General features: G+C 32.2%; 3 protein-coding genes across 8 annotated transcripts; 1 reads left to right on the forward strand and 2 right to left on the reverse strand.

Annotated features, from left to right (window-relative positions):
* Positions 1 to 2,524: 2,524 nt before the first annotated feature.
* LOC108824141 (WAT1-related protein At4g01440) lies at positions 2,525 to 5,189 on the reverse strand. Of its 2 annotated transcripts, XR_008938419.1 has the most exons (7): positions 4,892 to 5,189; positions 4,746 to 4,808; positions 4,341 to 4,457; positions 3,850 to 4,249; positions 3,440 to 3,591; positions 2,900 to 3,169; positions 2,525 to 2,697 (listed from the first exon to the last, which is right to left on the reverse strand). XR_008938419.1 is itself a non-coding variant. In XM_056993716.1 (6 exons), the coding sequence occupies exons 1-6, from the start codon at positions 5,074 to 5,076 to the stop codon at positions 2,995 to 2,997; spliced, it is 1,092 nt and encodes a 363-aa protein (XP_056849696.1). In that variant the 5' UTR covers positions 5,077 to 5,189; the 3' UTR covers positions 2,883 to 2,994. The 2 variants fall into 2 exon arrangements, 1 of the variants encoding a protein (XP_056849696.1); XM_056993716.1 differs by lacking the exon at positions 2,525 to 2,697 and having other exon boundaries at positions 2,883 to 3,169.
* Positions 5,190 to 13,003: 7,814 nt separating this feature from the next.
* LOC108825755 (NDR1/HIN1-like protein 12) lies at positions 13,004 to 14,052 on the reverse strand. Its single transcript, XM_018599108.2, has one exon. The coding sequence runs from the start codon at positions 13,862 to 13,864 to the stop codon at positions 13,172 to 13,174; it is 693 nt and encodes a 230-aa protein (XP_018454610.1). The 5' UTR covers positions 13,865 to 14,052; the 3' UTR covers positions 13,004 to 13,171.
* Positions 14,053 to 14,780: 728 nt separating this feature from the next.
* On the forward strand, positions 14,781 to 19,087 carry LOC108840392 (glutathione S-transferase T3-like). Of its 5 annotated transcripts, none has more exons than XM_056993952.1 (4): positions 14,839 to 15,467; positions 15,647 to 15,713; positions 17,132 to 17,988; positions 18,093 to 19,087. In XM_056993952.1, the coding sequence occupies exons 3-4, from the start codon at positions 17,835 to 17,837 to the stop codon at positions 18,836 to 18,838; spliced, it is 900 nt and encodes a 299-aa protein (XP_056849932.1). In that variant the 5' UTR covers positions 14,839 to 15,467; positions 15,647 to 15,713; positions 17,132 to 17,834; the 3' UTR covers positions 18,839 to 19,087. The 5 variants fall into 5 exon arrangements, with proteins under 5 accessions (XP_056849933.1, XP_056849929.1, XP_056849932.1 ...); XM_056993950.1 differs by having other exon boundaries at positions 17,132 to 17,972; positions 18,093 to 19,074; XM_056993951.1 differs by having other exon boundaries at positions 14,841 to 15,467; positions 17,132 to 18,269; positions 18,367 to 19,074.
* The last annotated feature ends 242 nt before the right edge of the window (positions 19,088 to 19,329 follow it).

The following is a 19,329-nucleotide window of genomic DNA, read 5'->3' on the forward strand; positions in this document are numbered from 1 at the left end:
TAAAATGACATTTGTTTTGTAATGAAAGTTTTTCAGTACAACGGCACTTAATATGAAATGGAAAAAAATATGTTTTGAATAGTTGTTAGTGTTAAAAAAGAGGATAGTATAGTTGTTAAATTTTAGGGGTTTAAAGGGTTTAATAAACTGATAGTTAGAATTTTATAGATTAAAATAAAATATGTTATGCACACAATTAAAAATCTATACTATTAAAAGAGAAGTACATATATAGAATACCCCTTAATTTTCAATGTTATTTACACTTCTATGCCACTGACATTAAATAATACTTCCAATTTTAATGTTTTTTTTTTCACTTTGATTAATGTGTTTTCCAAAATTAAATTTGAATTAAATACACGATTAAATAATACTTCCTATTTTAATGTTTTGTCTTTTCCACTTACATTAATGTGTTTTCTAAAATTAAATTTGAATTAAATATACTTCATTAACTTCTCAATTAAATCAATGTCAAATTAAAAAAAAATACATTTTTATTGGACAAAAAATTCATGAAAATTATAATATCAACTATTCATTTAACAAATATGAATGAAAAAAGTATTACCAAATTTGAACTGAAACTAGATAATATCCAAATGGATTTACCATTTTGGTATCTAGAGAACCATAACCAAACCTTATCCGAACGAAATATTTCGGATATTCGAATGTATTGAAATTATATTTACATACTTCAACATGTTAGCTATTTTCGAGTTAATATCCAAGATATAAGCTATTTTAAGTTGTTTAAAATATTTGAAATAATAAAAATAATCAAAAGTAAACATCTAAAGTAGATAAACAATAATCAAAACACCAAAAATACTTAAAATATATATTTATTCTTCATCCAAATATTCAAGTTAAACCTATTTTAATTTTTAATTTATGTACTTTAGCTTACATTACTCAAATACATGTTATTTTTTAGATTTAAGGATATTTAAAGATATATAAATTTTGAAAATTTAAAAATAATTTAAACGGGTTATCAAACCCGCAAAGATCCAAATCAAACCGGAACCAAAATTTATAAATACCCCAAAAGAGCTAGAATTCTCGAAAATCTCAAACCCAAATAGATTTTAACCGAATTCGAGTGGATATCCAAATACTCATCCCTAGCTTAATCAATATAAAACGATCAAATATTATAAATATACTATTTAGTATAAATAAATAAAAACTAAAACTAAAAATTAATATTCGTGCGGTCGCACGGGTCAAAATCTAGTTAGAAAGTTAATATGATTTAAATATATTAAGTAGACACGTTAAACATAAGGTGATTTTCAAACAATACAAATGAATGCATGATAGAGATAGTAATTAAAAAAATATTAAAAAATATTATCAACCTTAATTATGGATACTAATCAGCAACTTCCCGAATTTAACAAGTTGACAGAATATCAATTTTCGTTTAATTGTTTTTAGTCATTTAATTATATATCATTTCTGCATTAAACAGCATAAGATCAGTAGTTAGAAGATCAAAAAAAACTTAGATGAAAAATTGAATAAATAATTTATATATAAATATACATGATCGATGTGTGACACAATTTTTGTAAATTTAGTTACATAACTATTACATATTTGTTGTGTATTTTTATTAATAGCTAATGTTTTAACTAAAGAATTAAACTGCAAATGCATACTAAAATACATGATATTACATGTTTATGTATAACCTGATTACTACTTTTTCGCACTTTGAATTTTCTGTCTACTATCATTTTAATCACATTAAAGATGTGCAAAAGAATATATTTGTCTCTATATAGAAACTGATTCGTTCCTCTAAAAAATATAGTTACAAAAAACGAGCGTGGACTCAGGCATGCATAAACATATAAACCATCATGCATTTTACAAACTGATCTAAACTCACATCATTTTTTAATCCACATAATATAGTATAATTAATCAATATGTCTAACAATCTAAAATTTTAAAATGTAGTTTGAATTTAGTATGATAGTTAGGATTAAATTTCGAATTTGATATATTAACAAAACATCCTAACATTAGCTTATGTTTTTATGAATGTTTTGATCATCTAAGATTTTTAACAAACAATTATTATATGCTTAATATATAAAAGATAATAAATTATATTTCAGCACTTCAAACAAGTTAAATGAAAAAAAAACAAGTTACATTTTTCTATATCAACATCTAAATAGACAAACCATACTAGAAAGCTACCACACGAAAAAGAACATACAAAAATATGATTGATTTAACAAAGTCTGAAATTTGAAAAGATTTAATAGATTTATATTATATATTATAAAACTCTGGAAATATATTTAATGATTCAATATGGTTTTAAAATGTTTGAGATCGTAAAAAAAGCAACATATCAAGCATTATATATGAAATTATGAAACAAAGGTCCAAAAGTCAGCATTTAACCCCTAAAACAAATGGTTCAATTCGCATAATAGAATTAAGTTTAAAATATATAATAGCATAAAAACTATAATAAAATATCATACATAAAATAGGGAATGCAAACAATTTAAACCAAAGCATATTACATAAAATGTATAAATATTTTAAAACGAACTTATAGTGGATACAAAAAAGATAGATACACAAGCAATAAAGAAGGGTAGCTTGTTGAATAGCCTGTTGACCCGTTGGATCCGTCCATGTAGCTCAGGAGTGGATCTAGAACTGCATTTAACCGCGGGCACATTAATTTTGTCACTATATTTTATAATTAGACGGGGGCGGACTAGCATTGATTAGCTTTAATTGCTTAAAGAAAAGGAAGAATAAGACGGGGGATTATCATACGTTTGCCTCTGGATCGGCTCACTAATTTATGGATGCAGGTTGGCAAAATTAAGAAGAATTCAAAGAGCAATGTTCGTACCAAATTGATAAAAGCCTTGGTTGGCTTTTATGTTTGAAATTATTACTTCCAAGATAATGTACAAAGCGAAGAAGAAAAGGAGAAGTCTGAGCATATCAAGGAGTCATTGGAACAACCATAAGATGACCCTTTTTGTATTGTTCATCGTCTTTGGTTTCTTCTTCACCAAAATGAGAAGGCAACTTCTTTGCACACTCTTCTTTCATTTGCCTTACCTTTCCCAACAAGAATATGTATAGTCCGAAGATAACAATCCCAGATCCGATAACACTACACATATCAAAGAGGTCCACACTCAAATCCATGCAGAATATATATACTCACTGGGGTGAAAATGATTATCATTTAAAAACTGCATAAACATTAGTGGGCTGCATTTGAATTAAAATTTGATAGGGGTCAAAAAAACATTTGAAGACTGGTCAATTTTGAACTATTGACAAAAGTTAACCAATGTTTCTAAAATTCCATGGGTGTCGTCAGTTAATTGAGTTCTTTTCTAATAAGCTACATCCGCCACTTTATGTAATTCAAACGTACCTTCCAATACAAATTTGACGATGAAGGATCGAGAAATCAAATAGGGTTGCAAAGACAAGCCCCACCGGAGTAAATATTGAAGTAAAGATCGGTCCTCTCTTTCTGATGCACCAAGATGTTCCCACTGTACATATTCCTTGTGCTACCGCTCCCTATAGCACAATGCGAACTTGTGATATATAGGTTTCTATATTGATTTGAATAGTAATCTCTTACTGCATCCATAAAGGTATATATACCCATCACACAACAACTATATTTGTACAACCATTTTACCAGTATTTCCTTTCCATTTTACCATTTGTGTCACTTATTAATTAAATTCAACAAATAATTTACGACTTCAAACCAATTAGAACAAAAATATGCTGTCAGATACACAAAATACCGTCCTTTATATATAAACTTACTGCATAAACAACGGTCATGATATCGAGTTTATCTGTGAGGATCCAAGTCGTGATATCTCTTGATTTGATGAGGCTTAGTAGTGCGCATTGGATGGTTCCGAAAAAAGATAGTATGACGGTGCTTGAGTATTGACAAGGGTATTTGTCGTTTACTTTGGATTGTATTAGCATCCACGACCCGAAACAGCTACTACCCGCAAAGAGAAGCACGCATCCAATGATCCAATTCTCAGGTTTCAATGCGGGTTTATTGTCGGTCGATGGATGGGTTTCTAGTTTGTGAAATTTTGTCAAGGGAACACCTTTGTACATTGTTAGTAATAAAGCTCCTCCAATGCATATCAAAGTGCCCATCACCATCCCTATACCTGCTTTGCTTTTCATGTTTAGTTTCTCTACCCTACGCCCAAAGAACGGTTAGTGTTAACTTCAACTTGTTAGATTAGGATGGAAATAATATGCATTTAATATTAATATAGAAAAATATTTACCTGAATACTAAAGATAAAACGAACGTAACCGCAGGTGTCATGCTAATAAAAGCACATGCTAACGTAGCAGATGTGTACGATAGTCCCAGTAGGAAGAAATACTGAGTCAAACTTGCCCTAAAATACAAAAGGACATTTATCAATAAATTTTACTGTATTAATAATTTAGCCTACTGATAAATATGAAAATAATCAGGACTTTGATTCCAATAAAAATAGTCTTCACTTTTTAGGTCATACAAAGCAGTCTTAATCGAAAAATTTAGAACTTCGATTCCCAACAATAGAATTCAAAAAGTCTATATATTTATTCCGGTGAGACATATATATTTTTGGAAATATTTAATTATTCCTACAACTAAATATTAGGAGTTCGATCTTGACAGTTTTCTCTAAAGAACTAACCCAACAAGAGCACTGAAGAAAAGCTGAACCAAGATGTTGAGCGTAAGTTTCGGTCTTGTTGTCCTAAGCAACAAAGAATGAAAACTTTTATAAGTTGATAGTAATAAAAATATTAAGAACTAATTTAATGAGTTTCATATACTTACCGTTCCCAAAAAAATGCTATTGGTGCCAAAAACAAGGTGGAAATAGCGAGCCGGTATGTTGCTATAACCATATGATTAACACCACCATCGAGTACCTTTTTGACCAGAGCGTTACCTAAACCTAGCGCTGAATTAATCGTAATCATAATAATTACCGGCGTCCACTTACCATCGCAGTAACCCATTCTTGATAATTAATCGACTTCTAAAATAAATTGCTTGTATTCAATAACTATCTCTCCTTTTTATTTCTTTTATTTTTCTTACCTCTCTAAGCGTTTTGTGTATGAATGATTGAAGGAAGAAACAGGTATATATAGAGATTTTGTTCACTGATTTCGAATAAGATAAGATTTTGCAAAAGAAGTAGTTATTCTTTTTCATTATCCAACGAATTTTTTTTATGTCTCTTTAGCTCCCCCACTCACTGTTCGTGAATTAGACAGTTGATATTGAAAACCATGCAGCAAAGCAAACTACCTCTTAATTCAGACATTCAAGAATTTACTTGCGAAGAAATATTTCTCAAAAGAGAAATATTTCAAAAAGTCTAAATATTTAACATTATTTTATTTAAGTGAGTTCTTAGGTTGATGGAAAGAGCCTAAGACCATGTAAATTCTTATGGTAGAGTTCTTAGTATAATATAAAAAAACGTTTTTTAGTTTTTTTTAGTTAAAAATTAAGAAACAGTTCTTATATATTTTATGCTAAAAACCTCATCCTAAGAAATCTGTAGTAAACATGCCCTAAAAACGTTATAAGGTTTGAGAAATAACGTTTTCTGTGGCTGGAGCCTACAAATGTAGTATTCTACGTCCTACAAATGTAGTATTCTACGTTAATCTCTCAAAGGATTTCTGTCGGTATCTACAAGACCCTTTACGGTTCTTCGACGTACACGTTTACGCACACGTGAAACTATTGTTTCGTCTTCGTTTAAAAAGGTCAGTTTGACCCAAGACAGTAATATGTCTATTCAGTTTTCATTCATACATAAAATAAATAAATAAAAAATTATTTATTTCCTAGACTTCAAAGTATCTTTCTGCTTTGCAGTCATTATCGTCAAACGAAACCGTTTCGAAAACGTCATTACTGAACAAAAGAACGGTGAAGCAAGGAGCCAATTTGTGTATTGTCTTAAACTCTTTAAATCATTCTCATTCTTCACTGCGATACTTTTAACAATGGTTGTAGCTTCATGTAGTTACGTAACAGTTGGTTGATAAAACTCAAACTATCAATACTCTTTGTTATTGTTATTTTAGCTTATTGATTTGTCATTATAAGATCTAGTGATCTACTGTGTTTTTGCTTTTCATTTTTCAATTTTTTTTCCTTTAAGATTTCTTTACTAAAGAAATATGTTGGCTTTTTCGTTCTTTTGGAAAAGCAATGAAAAAGATAAAGTGAGATAAAGCCCTTATTTCTTTCAGGTAAAAACTATATGACCAATTTTATTTCTTCGAAAATGATGGACTTCTTTTTCATCGGAAGATAATGGGCTTATGTATCCACTAAAGGAGAACGCAATTTGTACATGAATATAACATCACTATCGGTAAATCACATATTAATAAGAAATCGGTTGTGATTTAGATCTTTTTTTGTTTAAGATATAAATTCAGCTGAAATACAATTTCGATGTATTTGGATACTTAGATAAAAGTATTAAAAAAGGACAAGATTTGGGATCACCCTCTTTAGTGAACTTTTAAATTCATCACTTGATTTATAACCAATCAAAGTGACATGTGGATAATTAAAAAAAAATATTAAATATATTTTAAAATAGCTAAAAAAAAATAATATTAATTCTAAACTTTAGATCTTAATTTCTAAATCCCAAACATTAATTTCTAAATCTAAACTCTATACCCTAAACTAAAATCCTGAACCCTAAACTCAAATCCTAAACCCTAAACCCAAATCTTATACCTTAAACCCAAACCGTAAACCTTAAATCTAAACCCTAAACCTTAAGGGTTTACAGTTTGGGTTTAGGGTTTAGAATTTGGTTTTAGGGTATAAGGTTTGGGTTTATGGTCTATGATCTGGGTTTAGGGTATAGAGTTTAGATTTAGGGTTTACGGTTTGGGTTTAGAGTTTAGGAATTAGGGTTTAGGTATTAGGGTTTAGAGTATACGATTTGGGTTTAGAGTTTATTATTTGGATATAGGATTTGAGTTTAGGATCTAGGATTTGGGTTTAGCGTATACGGTTTGAGTTTAGGTCTAGGATTTGGATTTAGGGTTTAGGATTTCAGTTTAGAGTATAGGGTTTGGATTTAGAAATTAATGTTTAGGGTTTAGAAATTAAGATTTAGAGTTTAGAATTGACATTAATCTTTTTTTAGCTATTTTTAAATATGTTTAATATTTTTTTTAATTATCTACATATCACTTTGATTGGTCATAAATCAAGGGGTGAATTTAAAAGTTCACCATAGAGGGTGAACCCAAGCCTTGTCCTAGAAAAATTGGTGTGTTTGGTTACTTGGATAGCATTTATAAAGAATAAGCTTGTTTGGAAACTTGGATTGTAGTTAAAAAAATTGTTTGGAAACTTGAATTATATTTTTATTTAAACTTTCTACATTTTAGGAAACCACTAATTGATCATATATGTTTTCGTGATACACAATATTTTCCCCCTAGATTTTTAAATTAAATAAATATCATTCAAATATTATAAATATCATAGGAGGTTCGAGTTGGATCATTTTCGGTCCGGGTTGGTTTGTACTTTGTAGCAACCTAAAAATATATCAATAAACTTTCATTTTAAATATGACAGTAATAAATAATTTATATATTAAACTGAATTAATATATAAATATGTTATATTGCTATGTAAATAATTGTTTATAGATTCTTTAGTTGACTAATTTTTGATATAGCTTATATTGAAAGAAATTTATTAAAAAAATTGTATGAACTGAAGAAAAAACATTATAAAAGTACTGTACATTTGAATTCAAAATCATTTCTTTTAACAACAAACTAGACAAATATGTTGAATTGTATACAAATTACAATGTAAATATTTAATTAATATAAAAATATGTCACATTATTTAAACAAAATATCAATGTAAAAGTATTGCACAGTTATATTCTAAAATTATTTAGTCTAACAATAAGCCAAATAAATATATTGATTGAAAAAGAAATAAAATAAAGTCAGAGAAACGCATAGTTTACCAGAGGCACTCTAATATGTCGAATTTATTACAAAGAAAGTTTTAATAAGATAAATACATTCAACAATTATACAAACAAATAATATTTTTCATAAAAGTGAAAATAGTATCCGCGCTTCAACATCTAGTTTGTTGTTCAAAATAAGAAAGCTAAATGTATCTTTTTAGAAAATAGTGAAAAGCCCAATAGAACTTTCGGTAAAACCGCAAGTGATTTGAGTCTAATATTCAGTTAGCTTCCTCCCTTTGTCAGGCCTTGTACAATAGCGACCATAACTTTCTCCACAAGCTCCTTCTATTCCTTGAGACCCAAACTCGTAAATGCTCTCACTTCTTTTATAACTTGATTTTTGTAGCTGTAGCTTCACATTAAACACAGGCCTTCGTCCTTCTTTTCCTCTGCTTTTCCGGTTCCAGTCTCTTGTTTTGCTCTCTCCCTCATCAGAGCCAGTCCTGAGATTCCCATATTCACTTAAGACCGCAATCAAAAAGCGAAAAAGTGGCTGGTTTTGTATATTTTTCAGAAATATAGGCTGTTTTTAGAGGTTATATTTTTATGTGAAATTGGAGGCTGCAAGCAGATGCTTGCTTTGCTTGGTCTCAAGGCCGCCTCTGTCCCTCATGCGTTGGAACAAAATCATTTGTTGTTTTACAAGTCGCGGGTGTTTATTGAGTGCATGACCAATTTGTTTCCACTCTTCTGGAGACAATGCTGCTATACGCTCGGCTTGCTCTACGATCTTGCTTGAAGGCTGGGGTCTAGGACCATAAGAATTTTGCAGAAAGAAACGCACTTGCACACATGGGTGGATGTACTGAAGGGGAAGTGGGATCAGCTGACCCCACTGTTTTTTAAATATATTTGTTTTTGTTTAATAAAAAATTTATTGACCCCATAAAAATATAAAATCTAAAACCACAAGAAATATAATTCCACTAAAGCTACTACAAGATATTAAAAGGTAAAGTTATTATTTATAATTTTTAGTGATTATAAATTATGTTATTGAAAAAAAAATTTGATCCTGGTATAAAAAATTTCTGGCTCCGCCACTACTTGCACATACCACTTTACTTTCATTGGAGAGAATGAACGTTCCTGGAAAGTGATCTACTTCATTACTCTTCAACTCTGCTACCATACAAAAGTCAATCCAAGATTATTTCAAGTGACACAAAAATAGTTTTACAGTTCTACAAATCTAGGAAACACAACTCTCATGTGTTACATAAAGAGGATAACATTAGATTTGTGGGTTACTAAATGCTGGCTGTTATTGATCAATGCAAAGAGATCTAAAATCACAGAATGAGAATGATTATGCTTACATGATGAACACTATATGATTGAAGATTAAGCCTTTACATCTAACTGATACGGCAGAGTGCACTCAACTTGATTAGGTGACTCGGTTATCTCATCCAAATTAGTTGAATCACTGAACCGAATCAATAGAGGAGAGTCAGGCAGTCTGAAATTCCGATTGCACCGATTCACATAGGTGGTGAGGCAGTGGACATTGACGGTAGCTAGCATGATGTCGCCTGAATACATGAACTTTTTGTAAATTTTGAAGAGATGTTAATGAAAAGAATTTAGTAAACATGTTCATGTCTATAATATTATATTGTCAAAAATACTCGACATTATTAAAGTTACTAATACAACTTCAACATCAAAACACAATAATACAAAAAAAAATTTACTATAACTTAGGGAGAAAACTTCTCAAGAAAACATAGTCAAGTACACAAAAGATCAAACATTACATAAGTTCAATCATATTCATACAACACTTTCATTAGAATTGTTTTGGGAAGTATAAGACTTCTCAAGAGACTTCTCACACATTAATTTAAGTAAAAAAATAAAATTTAAGCGGAAAAACAAATTTTAAGTGAAAATTGAAATTTTAAAAATTAAAAATTATATCTTACGATCTAAGAAGACACCATAAACCATATGACTTGATATTCTTAAAGTTAGTTAACAGTTTTAAAGTAAAAAAAATATCTTGAAATTACTTAACACTTTTGAAAATATAAGTCTTACAAAAACTAACATACTCATAAACATTAATAAACATGAATGTTGAGAACCTCATAATTATCATCAATTAAGTTATGAATTTCATTCAAGAATCCCAATATTGACTAATATACATGAATAATTAAGATAATATTAAAAAGTCATTTTACTTTTAGAAAAAATAGAGTCTTCCGGTAGAAGACTTCTAAGAATTATACCATTTAGGTCATTTTTCAATTGAAAATTTATAAAAGAAAAATTCTACAGAAGTCTATTTTACAGCAGACTTCTTAAGAAGTTTTCTTTTGTTAATATTTGCTTAGTTTTGTATTTGAAATATTCTCAAAAATACTAGAGAAGGCTTCCGTGAAATCTCAAAGATTCCCAGATAAATAGATTAGTTTTGTAAGTGCCCAAAGTTTTGAATATATTTGACTTTTTAGAAGACTTTCTAAAAGTCTTTCTAGAGAAAGAAAACTTCTAAAAACTCTTCTTACACACACATGAAATTTTCTCATTGTGGATACAAATCTACATAGGTAAATTTTCGAATGGAACATATTAAAGTTTTTCAAGAAGATTTTTTTGGATGTTCTGTCAGAAGACTTCTACAGAAGTTTTTTTTTCATAACCAAATATTTTACCATAATCACAGAATAAAAATCTAGAAGAATTTAACAAATTCTTCTAATTCAAATTAAATGTTTTAGTTCTAGTTATTAATTTCAAAATTAACCTACACAGAATTCCACCAACAATGAGCAGATTTCATGTAACAATTGAAAGATTTTGCAGGATTCTTTTGACAGAAGACTTTCCAGGAGTCTCCTGATGGTATAATTCCTGAAGAATCTTCTATAGAAAGTCAATTTTCTAACATAATTTGGTCAATTATAAAATTAATTTGTTTATCTACAAAGTTGGAAGACTATGAGAGAAGTCTTCTCTAAAAACACACAAAAAAATCAATTGGAAAACTAAATATGCATTGATCAGAAGACTTCTCTAAAAGTATTTTCTATGAGAAAGACTTTCAGTGAAATATTTTTCGAAAAACTGATTTAAAAAAAAAATTCAAAGATCATTCTTTAGTTCGGTGGAGTTCATATTTAATTTCTCCAAGCACACATAACTTGTTAATAGAAATTTCACTCGTTTTTGATCAAAAATCATAAACCTAAGTAAATCTAATAAGCTCGGAAATTAAAATTTAAGATTTTTGGATTAAATAAGAGAGGAAGTGAAATAGAAATGGTTTGTATATGTTAAAGATAACAATATAAAGATGTAGATATTGATTTTTGGTGCATTTATAACTTAAAATTGATTGTTCATAGCGGTTGGTGTATTGATAACAATGTCAACGTTGTAAATAAAAGAGAAAGATGAAGATGATTGAGTAAAACATGCATTTCTAGAAGAAAAAAAAGATAATGGTATTTTTGTAAGTAATCTAAATTTTTGCGATGAATAAATTAATTAAAAATTTCATTAAAAAAATCATGGATTATTTTTGCATTTGACTTTTTTTATTTTGAATTAATTTTAAAAAAAAATCCTGGATATTTTTATAAAAAATTCCAAAAAAATAAATTTATTTTTTGATGATTGCATATAATTATAAATTAAATTTATTTTTCAACTTTTGCCGAATATTATGTAACAACTTGGTTCCACACTAAGACAAATAGCTAGCATCATATTTCCAAATTCTTTAATTCTTAACAACTTCTGAAAAAGCATTTAGCGTAAAACAATATTTTGAGTGAATATAACTTTACATCCACTAAAAGTTTTATTTACACATAAATATATCTGTAATAATAGTTTTTTCAATTTGTTTTGGATTAAAATACAAATCAACATTAAAAATAAAAATAAACCAAAATCATATTTTAAAGAAAATACATTATTTCAAAAAAATAGAAATGCTAAAATATATTCTTTGGTGATTATATTAACCATGAAATTTTATATACCAGATAAAAATAAAAAATATATATTTATCTAACTTGGTGACAAAAATATTCAGGATGTAATTTTTTGAATGATTATGAAATTCTGAGTTCGAAAACAATTACACTTCTCTATGACAAAATTTAAACCATGTACATTATTTATTTTGGAGAATAACTCCCTCCAAAATTTTATTCATAAAACTTGTACAACGTAAAACAAAACCATGTAATACATAAACTTGTACGTTGAAAACAATTAGTGACCCAGTTTCTCAGAGAAAAAACAATTAGTGACCCAATACAAAATTTAGTATATGGAAACAAAAAGAAAACACACTTACATAATTGTATGTTGGGCTTTAGCTAAATGTAGACCCAACTTGAGTGTAATAACCCATGGCCTCAAAGGTGCCATTCCCCTTTGTTACCAGAAACAGAGCGATGTGGGTCAAAAATATCTGTGAAGGACCATAAGCATTTTAGAGGGATGGTCTTTTACAAGAGATTCAGAAAAAAAGGAAAAACATTACGAGTAATTGAAGTATGGTATGGCACAACATTTGACCGGCAAAGCCTAACTCTTGATTCGAGATCATAATTCAATTTTTTTTGTCCGGCGCATATTCTACATTATAGCCTGCAACTGATTCAGCTTCCGCTTCTGGGAGATCCCGGAAATATTTTAGATCCTTTTTTATTATAAGTTGATAAACAAGAACGAAAACTACGGATCATGTTGCGGCCTAACATAATGCAAGAAGAAGCCATATGTCTCGACTCTCGAGAGCAACATAATGAGCTGTTATGTTATTAGTTTATGCTTACACCGACATGCCATGTAATGTAAGCTACACTACTACCCACAATATTATATTAACTTATTATATCCACAGATCTAGCGAAAAATAGAGAGAGATCACAGATTAGAATGTATTCTATAATATCTGGATTTATTCTCAACAGAAGATCAAAGCTTACAATTACATTTAACTTTTAAACTTACCTTTTCATTTTTTTAACACAAAAGGTTAAAGAAAGCCATTACTACAAAACAAAATTAAAAACATTACTACAAGACAAAATTAAAAACTAGACATCAACTTTACAAGTTGAAGGAGCTAGAAGAGGAACTTGACCATTAGAAGATCGGTTAAATCTCATCCACACATCACACGTGGCATAAAATCCATACCGTCCAGTCTTAATCGCACCGGCTTTCCAACGTAGCCTCCCTATAACCACCACTCTCATCCTCACGACGCCGCTTGCTTCATCACTCTTCAGTCCATCCGCCACTTCGGGCGAAACCGGTATCCCGTCGCCGCCCAACACCGGAGCTATCACCACCGTAGACTTATGTCCCATACGAAGCGGCGGAAGCGGAAGCGGCGGCGTTATGATCTGATCTCTGTACGTAACGTACATGGAGAGCTTGTCGTAGCGAATGGAGACTCTCCGGTTCGGGTTTCGCGCCATGACGGAGAACTGAACGGAGGTTGAGATCAACGGCGGCGTAGTGAAGTTGAGGTCGTAGATCGCGGCTCCGACGACGGTGAGACGTGGCTTGTGTGGACGGTAGACGAGCCAGAGGATTAACGCGATGATTCCTAGTAAGACGAGGACGGTGAAGATGGCACCGCAGATTGCGCGGAGAGCATCTCCTCCTCCGCCTCCTCCTCCTTCGCTGTCTTTGGAGCAAGACTCCGGCGTGGAAGAAGCGGAGGGAGCATTCTTGTGATCTTCTTTGGCTGCTTGCTCAGCTTTTGCCTCTCCTTCTCCCATATCTATGAATATATACGTGTGTATGTATAGGTATGTTTTTTTTTTGAACTGCTTATAGGTATGGTTATGTATGAGAACAAGAGTGTTTAGAGTTTGGTAGTGAAGAGTGAAGGTAAAGAAGCAAGAGAAGAAGTTTAAGTAGCTGCAGGTTTTGTCTTTTTTTTGTTTTGTTTGTTGTTTAACTAACACTAATCATGTTTCAAAGAAGAAAAAACACTAATCACTCTTATTATAGAGTACATTTAATAATTATTTATTCTTAGAAAGTTTGGAGTTGTAGTTATGTGTTTCTATTGCTTTCTAGAGGCTAATCTTTTGTAAAGCAGCTGTAAATTTTGATCTGTTTTTTGTTTTGTTTTGAACACAATCTGGTTTGGTTTATTATTTATTGTAATAATATATAATAATGATAGAGAAGTACTTTAGAAAGAGTCCAAAATCTCGGCGCAAATGTTCACGTGACGGATCTGATGGTTTCAAATGAATAATTATTTCAATGTCTTAAAATAATAATGTACTTGTACTAAGAGATTTTTTGGGTAATATTACTTGTACTAATGTTAATTTGTATAGTTTTTAAAAATGAATAGTAAGGTTTGAAGAGCAATTAATAACCTCGTCGAAGTATCTGCTATGTGAACACAGCAACCAAGATACCGCACCGACACTGAGTCACCGACAATGACAACACAGAGTGGATGGAACCTTCTGTTTCCTTACTGGGTTTAAATCTAAAGCCACTGGGCCTGCATAATTTCTTACGTAGTAGATGGAAACCTTCTGTTTCCTTACTGGGTTTTGCAGGAAAGGACAAGCAAATGGTGCTTGCTATATGTCGAATATAGGTTTCGTGCCCAATAGGTTGAATTACGCAACGTTGTTGAACTGTTTGTGTAGGAAAGACACAGCTTAGAGAGGATAAAAGTTAAACAGCGTTGCGCGATACACATCTTGGGACTTGGGGATAAAATTTCGACATCGTTGAGATGCCTAGAATCTTATCTCTAAGACCATGTTTATCGGGGTTAACTAAACCCATATCTTGGTTAATTGATGATTAAAAATAAATAAAAAATAAGAAGAAAGAGCAAGAGACGTGGGTTTTGTTGTCTGGTGAAGGCACGCCTCTTGGTGGACGCGTGTCAACATTTGAGAAGGTGACGGTTTGGTTACGCGTAAACCGCGTCTCAAACTTGTGTTTCTCTCTCTCTCTCTCTCGAAAGCTCTCTACTCGGCGATATGGAAGGCGATTTGATCGATTATGCATGTGATTGAGCCTCGACGGCGCCGTAGCTCTTCCATGTTGATTCTCGTCATCTGTCTCTCGGTGGTTCTCTTCGACGGCGCCGGAACTCTTCCGCGGTGCCTCGGCTCAAATCGAAAGGTAATCTGGTTCTTATTGTTTGATGCATGTGATTGATTGTTCAACTGGTTCGGTTCTTATTGTTCTGATCGAAATTTGGTTCTTATTGTTCTGATCGAAATTTCATGTTTTTATTTTTGTTTGTTCGGTTCGATTTGGCGAGGGAGCTCTCCTCCATAGCGATGAAGCTGTCTCTCGGTGGCGACAGAGCTCTTTCACGGTGGCTCTCCTCGATCAAAGGTAAAGGTTATTTTTTCATGTATTTAAATTTTATCCATATTTGCATCGATCAAAATCGTTTATGTGGTTCTGTTTGTCTTTGCTATTAATACTTTAGCCTAATTCTTGTCTTTGCCATTAATTATTGTCTGTGGTTGTGTTTCATGTATTTAAATGGCTAGGTTTCTATGTGTTTTTAGGCTGCGTGGATCCAATGTAGAAGAGGAAGGAACCTCAAAGCAAAAGAGTGCAAAGCAGAGAATACAGGTAAATGTCTGCTTCTGTCCAATTTATTGACTGCTTTAATGTCGACTTATAGGTAGTTAATGATGTGGTTAGTGATATATTATGGTTGTGTTAGTAATAAATAGGTGTAATGGCTAGGTTGAGGGTTAGATAGAAACATTTGTTGAAGTGTGATGAATGTGTTAGGTTGATGTCAACTCGTTGGCGTTGTTTGATGTATTTAAAATAGTGATCATCGCTTTCTCTCTTCTGTCGTCTGCAACATTGCCTCTTCTTCTCTTCCTTCTATCTTTCTGTCCGACTTCTTTTTCTTCTTCTTTTCTTTTTATCTGTTTGTGATGGATTCCTATCCATACCGTCAGACTAACTATGTTGATCTCCTTACGAGTCAACAAGGAAGCTTTAGTTTTGATGAAGATAGTGTCCAAGTATCTTCATCGCAAGTCCCTCTCTTTGCCACTGAAGCTTTAACCTGCCCTCAAGACCCTTCTGCAGAGCGCAAGGAACCACGGAGGATGTGGACGCCTGTTGAAGATATTGTGCTCATCAGCGGCTGGCTTAATACAAGCAAAGATCCAGTGGTGGCAAATGAGCAACGGCAAGGGGCATTCTGGAAAAGGATAGCCGCTTACTTTGCGGCAAGTCCCAAGATTGCAGCCGGTGCACACCGATCAGAAGGAAACTGCAAGCAGCGTTGGCACAAGATCAACGATCAAGTGAACAAGTTCTGTGGGGCTTTTGAAGCAGCAACTAGAGGGAAGACTAGTGGACAAAATGAAAATGATGTTCTCAACAAAGCTCATGAGAAATTCTTCAACCTCTACGGGAAAAAATTTCTTCTTGAGCATGCTTGGAAGGAGCTTCGGTATGATCAAAAATGGTGTGCCGTTCCTACAGATAAAGGAGCTGGAAGCAGTAAAAAGAGGAAGTTAGACGATGGTTCTGCGTCTGAGAGTTCACCGGCACTTGACACAATGAATGTGGAGGAGCGTCCCCCGGGTGTTAAGGCAGCAAAAGCGAAGCTCAAGAAGAAGAATGTGGACTTGAAGGAAACGCTTTCAAAGTTTGAGGGTATGTGGGAAATAAAACAGAAAGACTTGGTCTCCAAGGAAAGGGTAACAACAAAGCGGTTACTTGAGAGCTTACTTGCAAAGAAAGAAGCTTTAGATGAGTCCGAAGTTGCTCTAAAGAAAAAGCTCATAGATGAGTTGTTGTTGAACTAGTTTAAGAGTTTGTTTAAGTGTTGTCTCGCTTGTTTAAGAGTTTGTTTTAGTTAAGTTGATCATGTTCTTGTTGTTGTTCCTCTGTGTTAATGTTTGTAACTTGTTTAATATATGAACTTGTTGTGTTTCCTCTGTTTTATGTTTGTATCTTTTGATTGTTGTTCTTGTGATTGTTGTTGTTCCTGTTGTTTTAATTGTTTCTTTGTATCTTTGCAGACAGAAGAGAGGACAGTAGAGTCACGGACAGCAGAGTAGAGTCACGGACAGTAGAGTCACGGACAGCAGAGTAGGGAAAAAGACAAGAGGGAAAAAGACAAGTGAGAGTAGAGACAGTAGAGTAGAGAGTTCACGAGACATGTATTATTACACATATTGCTTCACTCAAAGTCTATAAATGAATGTATCAAGATCAAACTTCTATATCTCTCAAGTGTACTAATTTTCTCTAATAACAAGTTTATAAATTCTCTTTAATAACAAGTTTATAAATTCTCTTTAATCACTTTTATATCATCACTTTCATATTCTCACTTTCTCTCACTTTCATATCATCACTTTCAAATTCTCTTTAAATTTTCTATTATCTCTTTTTAATAAGAATCATCATCTTTTTTAATGGCTTCTTCTTCTCAAAATAATTTTGATGAAGCTTTTGATGATGCTTTTGAAGATACTTTTGATGAAGCTTTTGATGATGGTTTTGATCAAGCCTTTGAGCATTTAACCATTCATCTTGATCAAGAAGAACGAAGACAAAAAAGAAAAAAACGAGCTTATATTGAAAGACATCGTGAAGAAGGACATATTCGTTTATGGAACGATTATTTCAGTGAAACTCCAACATATCTTCCTAATTTATTCCGACGACGTTTTAGAATGAACAAGTCATTGTTCATGCACATTGTTGATCGACTCTCCAATGAAGTTCAATATTTTCGGGAAACACATGATGCTCTCGGAAGGAAAAGTCTCTCTCCACTACAAAAGTGTACCGCCGCCATTCGTGTCTTGGCGTATGGTTCTGCAGCTGATACCGTCGACGAATACCTCCGGCTCGGTTCGTCAACAACTCGGTTATGTGTTGAAAACTTTGTGGATGGAATAATAAATTTGTTCGGCGAAGAGTACTTAAGAAGACCAACAGAGGCTGATCTTCAACGTCTACTTTATGTTGCAGAGTGTCGTGGGTTTCCGGGGATGATAGGAAGCATCGATTGTATACATTGGGAGTGGAAGAATTGTCCCAGTGCTTGGAAAGGGCAATATGCTCGTGGTTCGGGTAAACCAACAATTGTTTTAGAGGCAGTTGCTTCATTCGATCTCTGGATATGGCATGCGTTTTTTGGACTTCCAGGTACATTAAATGATATCAATGTTCTTGATCGTTCACCGGTTTTTGATGACATAATAAACGGGCAAGCTCCGAATGTTACTTTCTATGTCAATGGAAGGCAATATGATATGGCTTACTATCTTACCGATGGTATATATCCGAAATGGGCAACTTTTATCCAATCTATTCCTCTACCACAAGGACCCAAAGCAGTTCTATTTGCTCAATGGCAAGAAGCTTACCGAAAAGATGTCGAGCGTGCTTTTGGAGTCTTGCAAGCTCGTTTTGCCATTGTTAAAAATCCAGTCTTGTTTTGGGATAGAGTCAAAATTGGAAAGATAATGCGAGCATGTATCATACTCCACAATATGATAGTACAAGACGAACGAGATGGATACACTCCACAAGATGATTCAGAGTGGAGAGAAAGAGAAGACCCCGATGACACGTTTTCTACAGCCCCTTCAACTGTCGGAACAATGATTAATGTTGAAATAACAATTCGTGATAGACAGTTGCATCAACGACTCAAAGATGATTTGGTTCAACATATATGGCGTAGATGTGGACGTGATGAAGGCAACAACTGATCTCCGAAGTTTCTTTCAAATAAATCTCGTTGAATTTTATTAATCTTTGTTTTATGTTTTTTTTTAAATTATGTTTTAAATGTTATCTTTTATTATGTTTAATATTTAATAAAAAAAATATTAATAAAAAAGTTTAATATTATTTTATTTTTAAAGAAACTCAAATCAAGAAACTAGCAATGGAGACATCAAAATATCAAGTTTCTTTGTTCAATCTCTTCAACACATTTATTCCTTAAATATTATTAATTTATGATCAAGATACCCATTATAGATATGTGGGATAATCATGGTCTAAGGTTACCACCTATGCATGTGAGTTTATTGCGTTTACTCAGAACACCTAGGTTCTTTGTGAGCTTCCATACTTTTGGGATTTCTATTTATGCGTAAAATGTGGTGTATACATCGATCAATGGTGATATGTCCATATATTTTTCGGTTAGCACAGTCTTAGGAAATATAGAATATATAAATGGAATAATAGTTTT

Source organism: Raphanus sativus, chromosome 9 (genome assembly GCF_000801105.2).
Source record: "Raphanus sativus cultivar WK10039 chromosome 9, ASM80110v3, whole genome shotgun sequence".
Taxonomy (NCBI): domain Eukaryota; kingdom Viridiplantae; phylum Streptophyta; class Magnoliopsida; order Brassicales; family Brassicaceae; genus Raphanus; species Raphanus sativus.

Excerpts from the sequence above, each read along its gene's own strand:
- LOC108825755 (XM_018599108.2), bottom strand. The coding sequence starts at position 13,864 with ATGGGAGAAGGAGAGGCAAAAGCTGAGCAAGCAGCCAAAGAAGATCAC.
- LOC108824141 (XM_056993716.1), bottom strand. The coding sequence starts at position 5,076 with ATGGGTTACTGCGATGGTAAGTGGACGCCGGTAATTATTATGATTACG. Across the intron at positions 4,809-4,891 it reads ATAGCATTTTTTTGGGAACG|GACAACAAGACCGAAACTTA; the intron begins GTAAGTATATGA and ends TTTGTTGCTTAG. Across the intron at positions 3,592-3,849 it reads TCATGACCGTTGTTTATGCA|GGAGCGGTAGCACAAGGAAT; the intron begins GTAAGTTTATAT and ends ATTGTGCTATAG.
- LOC108840392 (XM_056993949.1), top strand. The coding sequence starts at position 17,531 with ATGGCTTCTTCTTCTCAAAATAATTTTGATGAAGCTTTTGATGATGCT.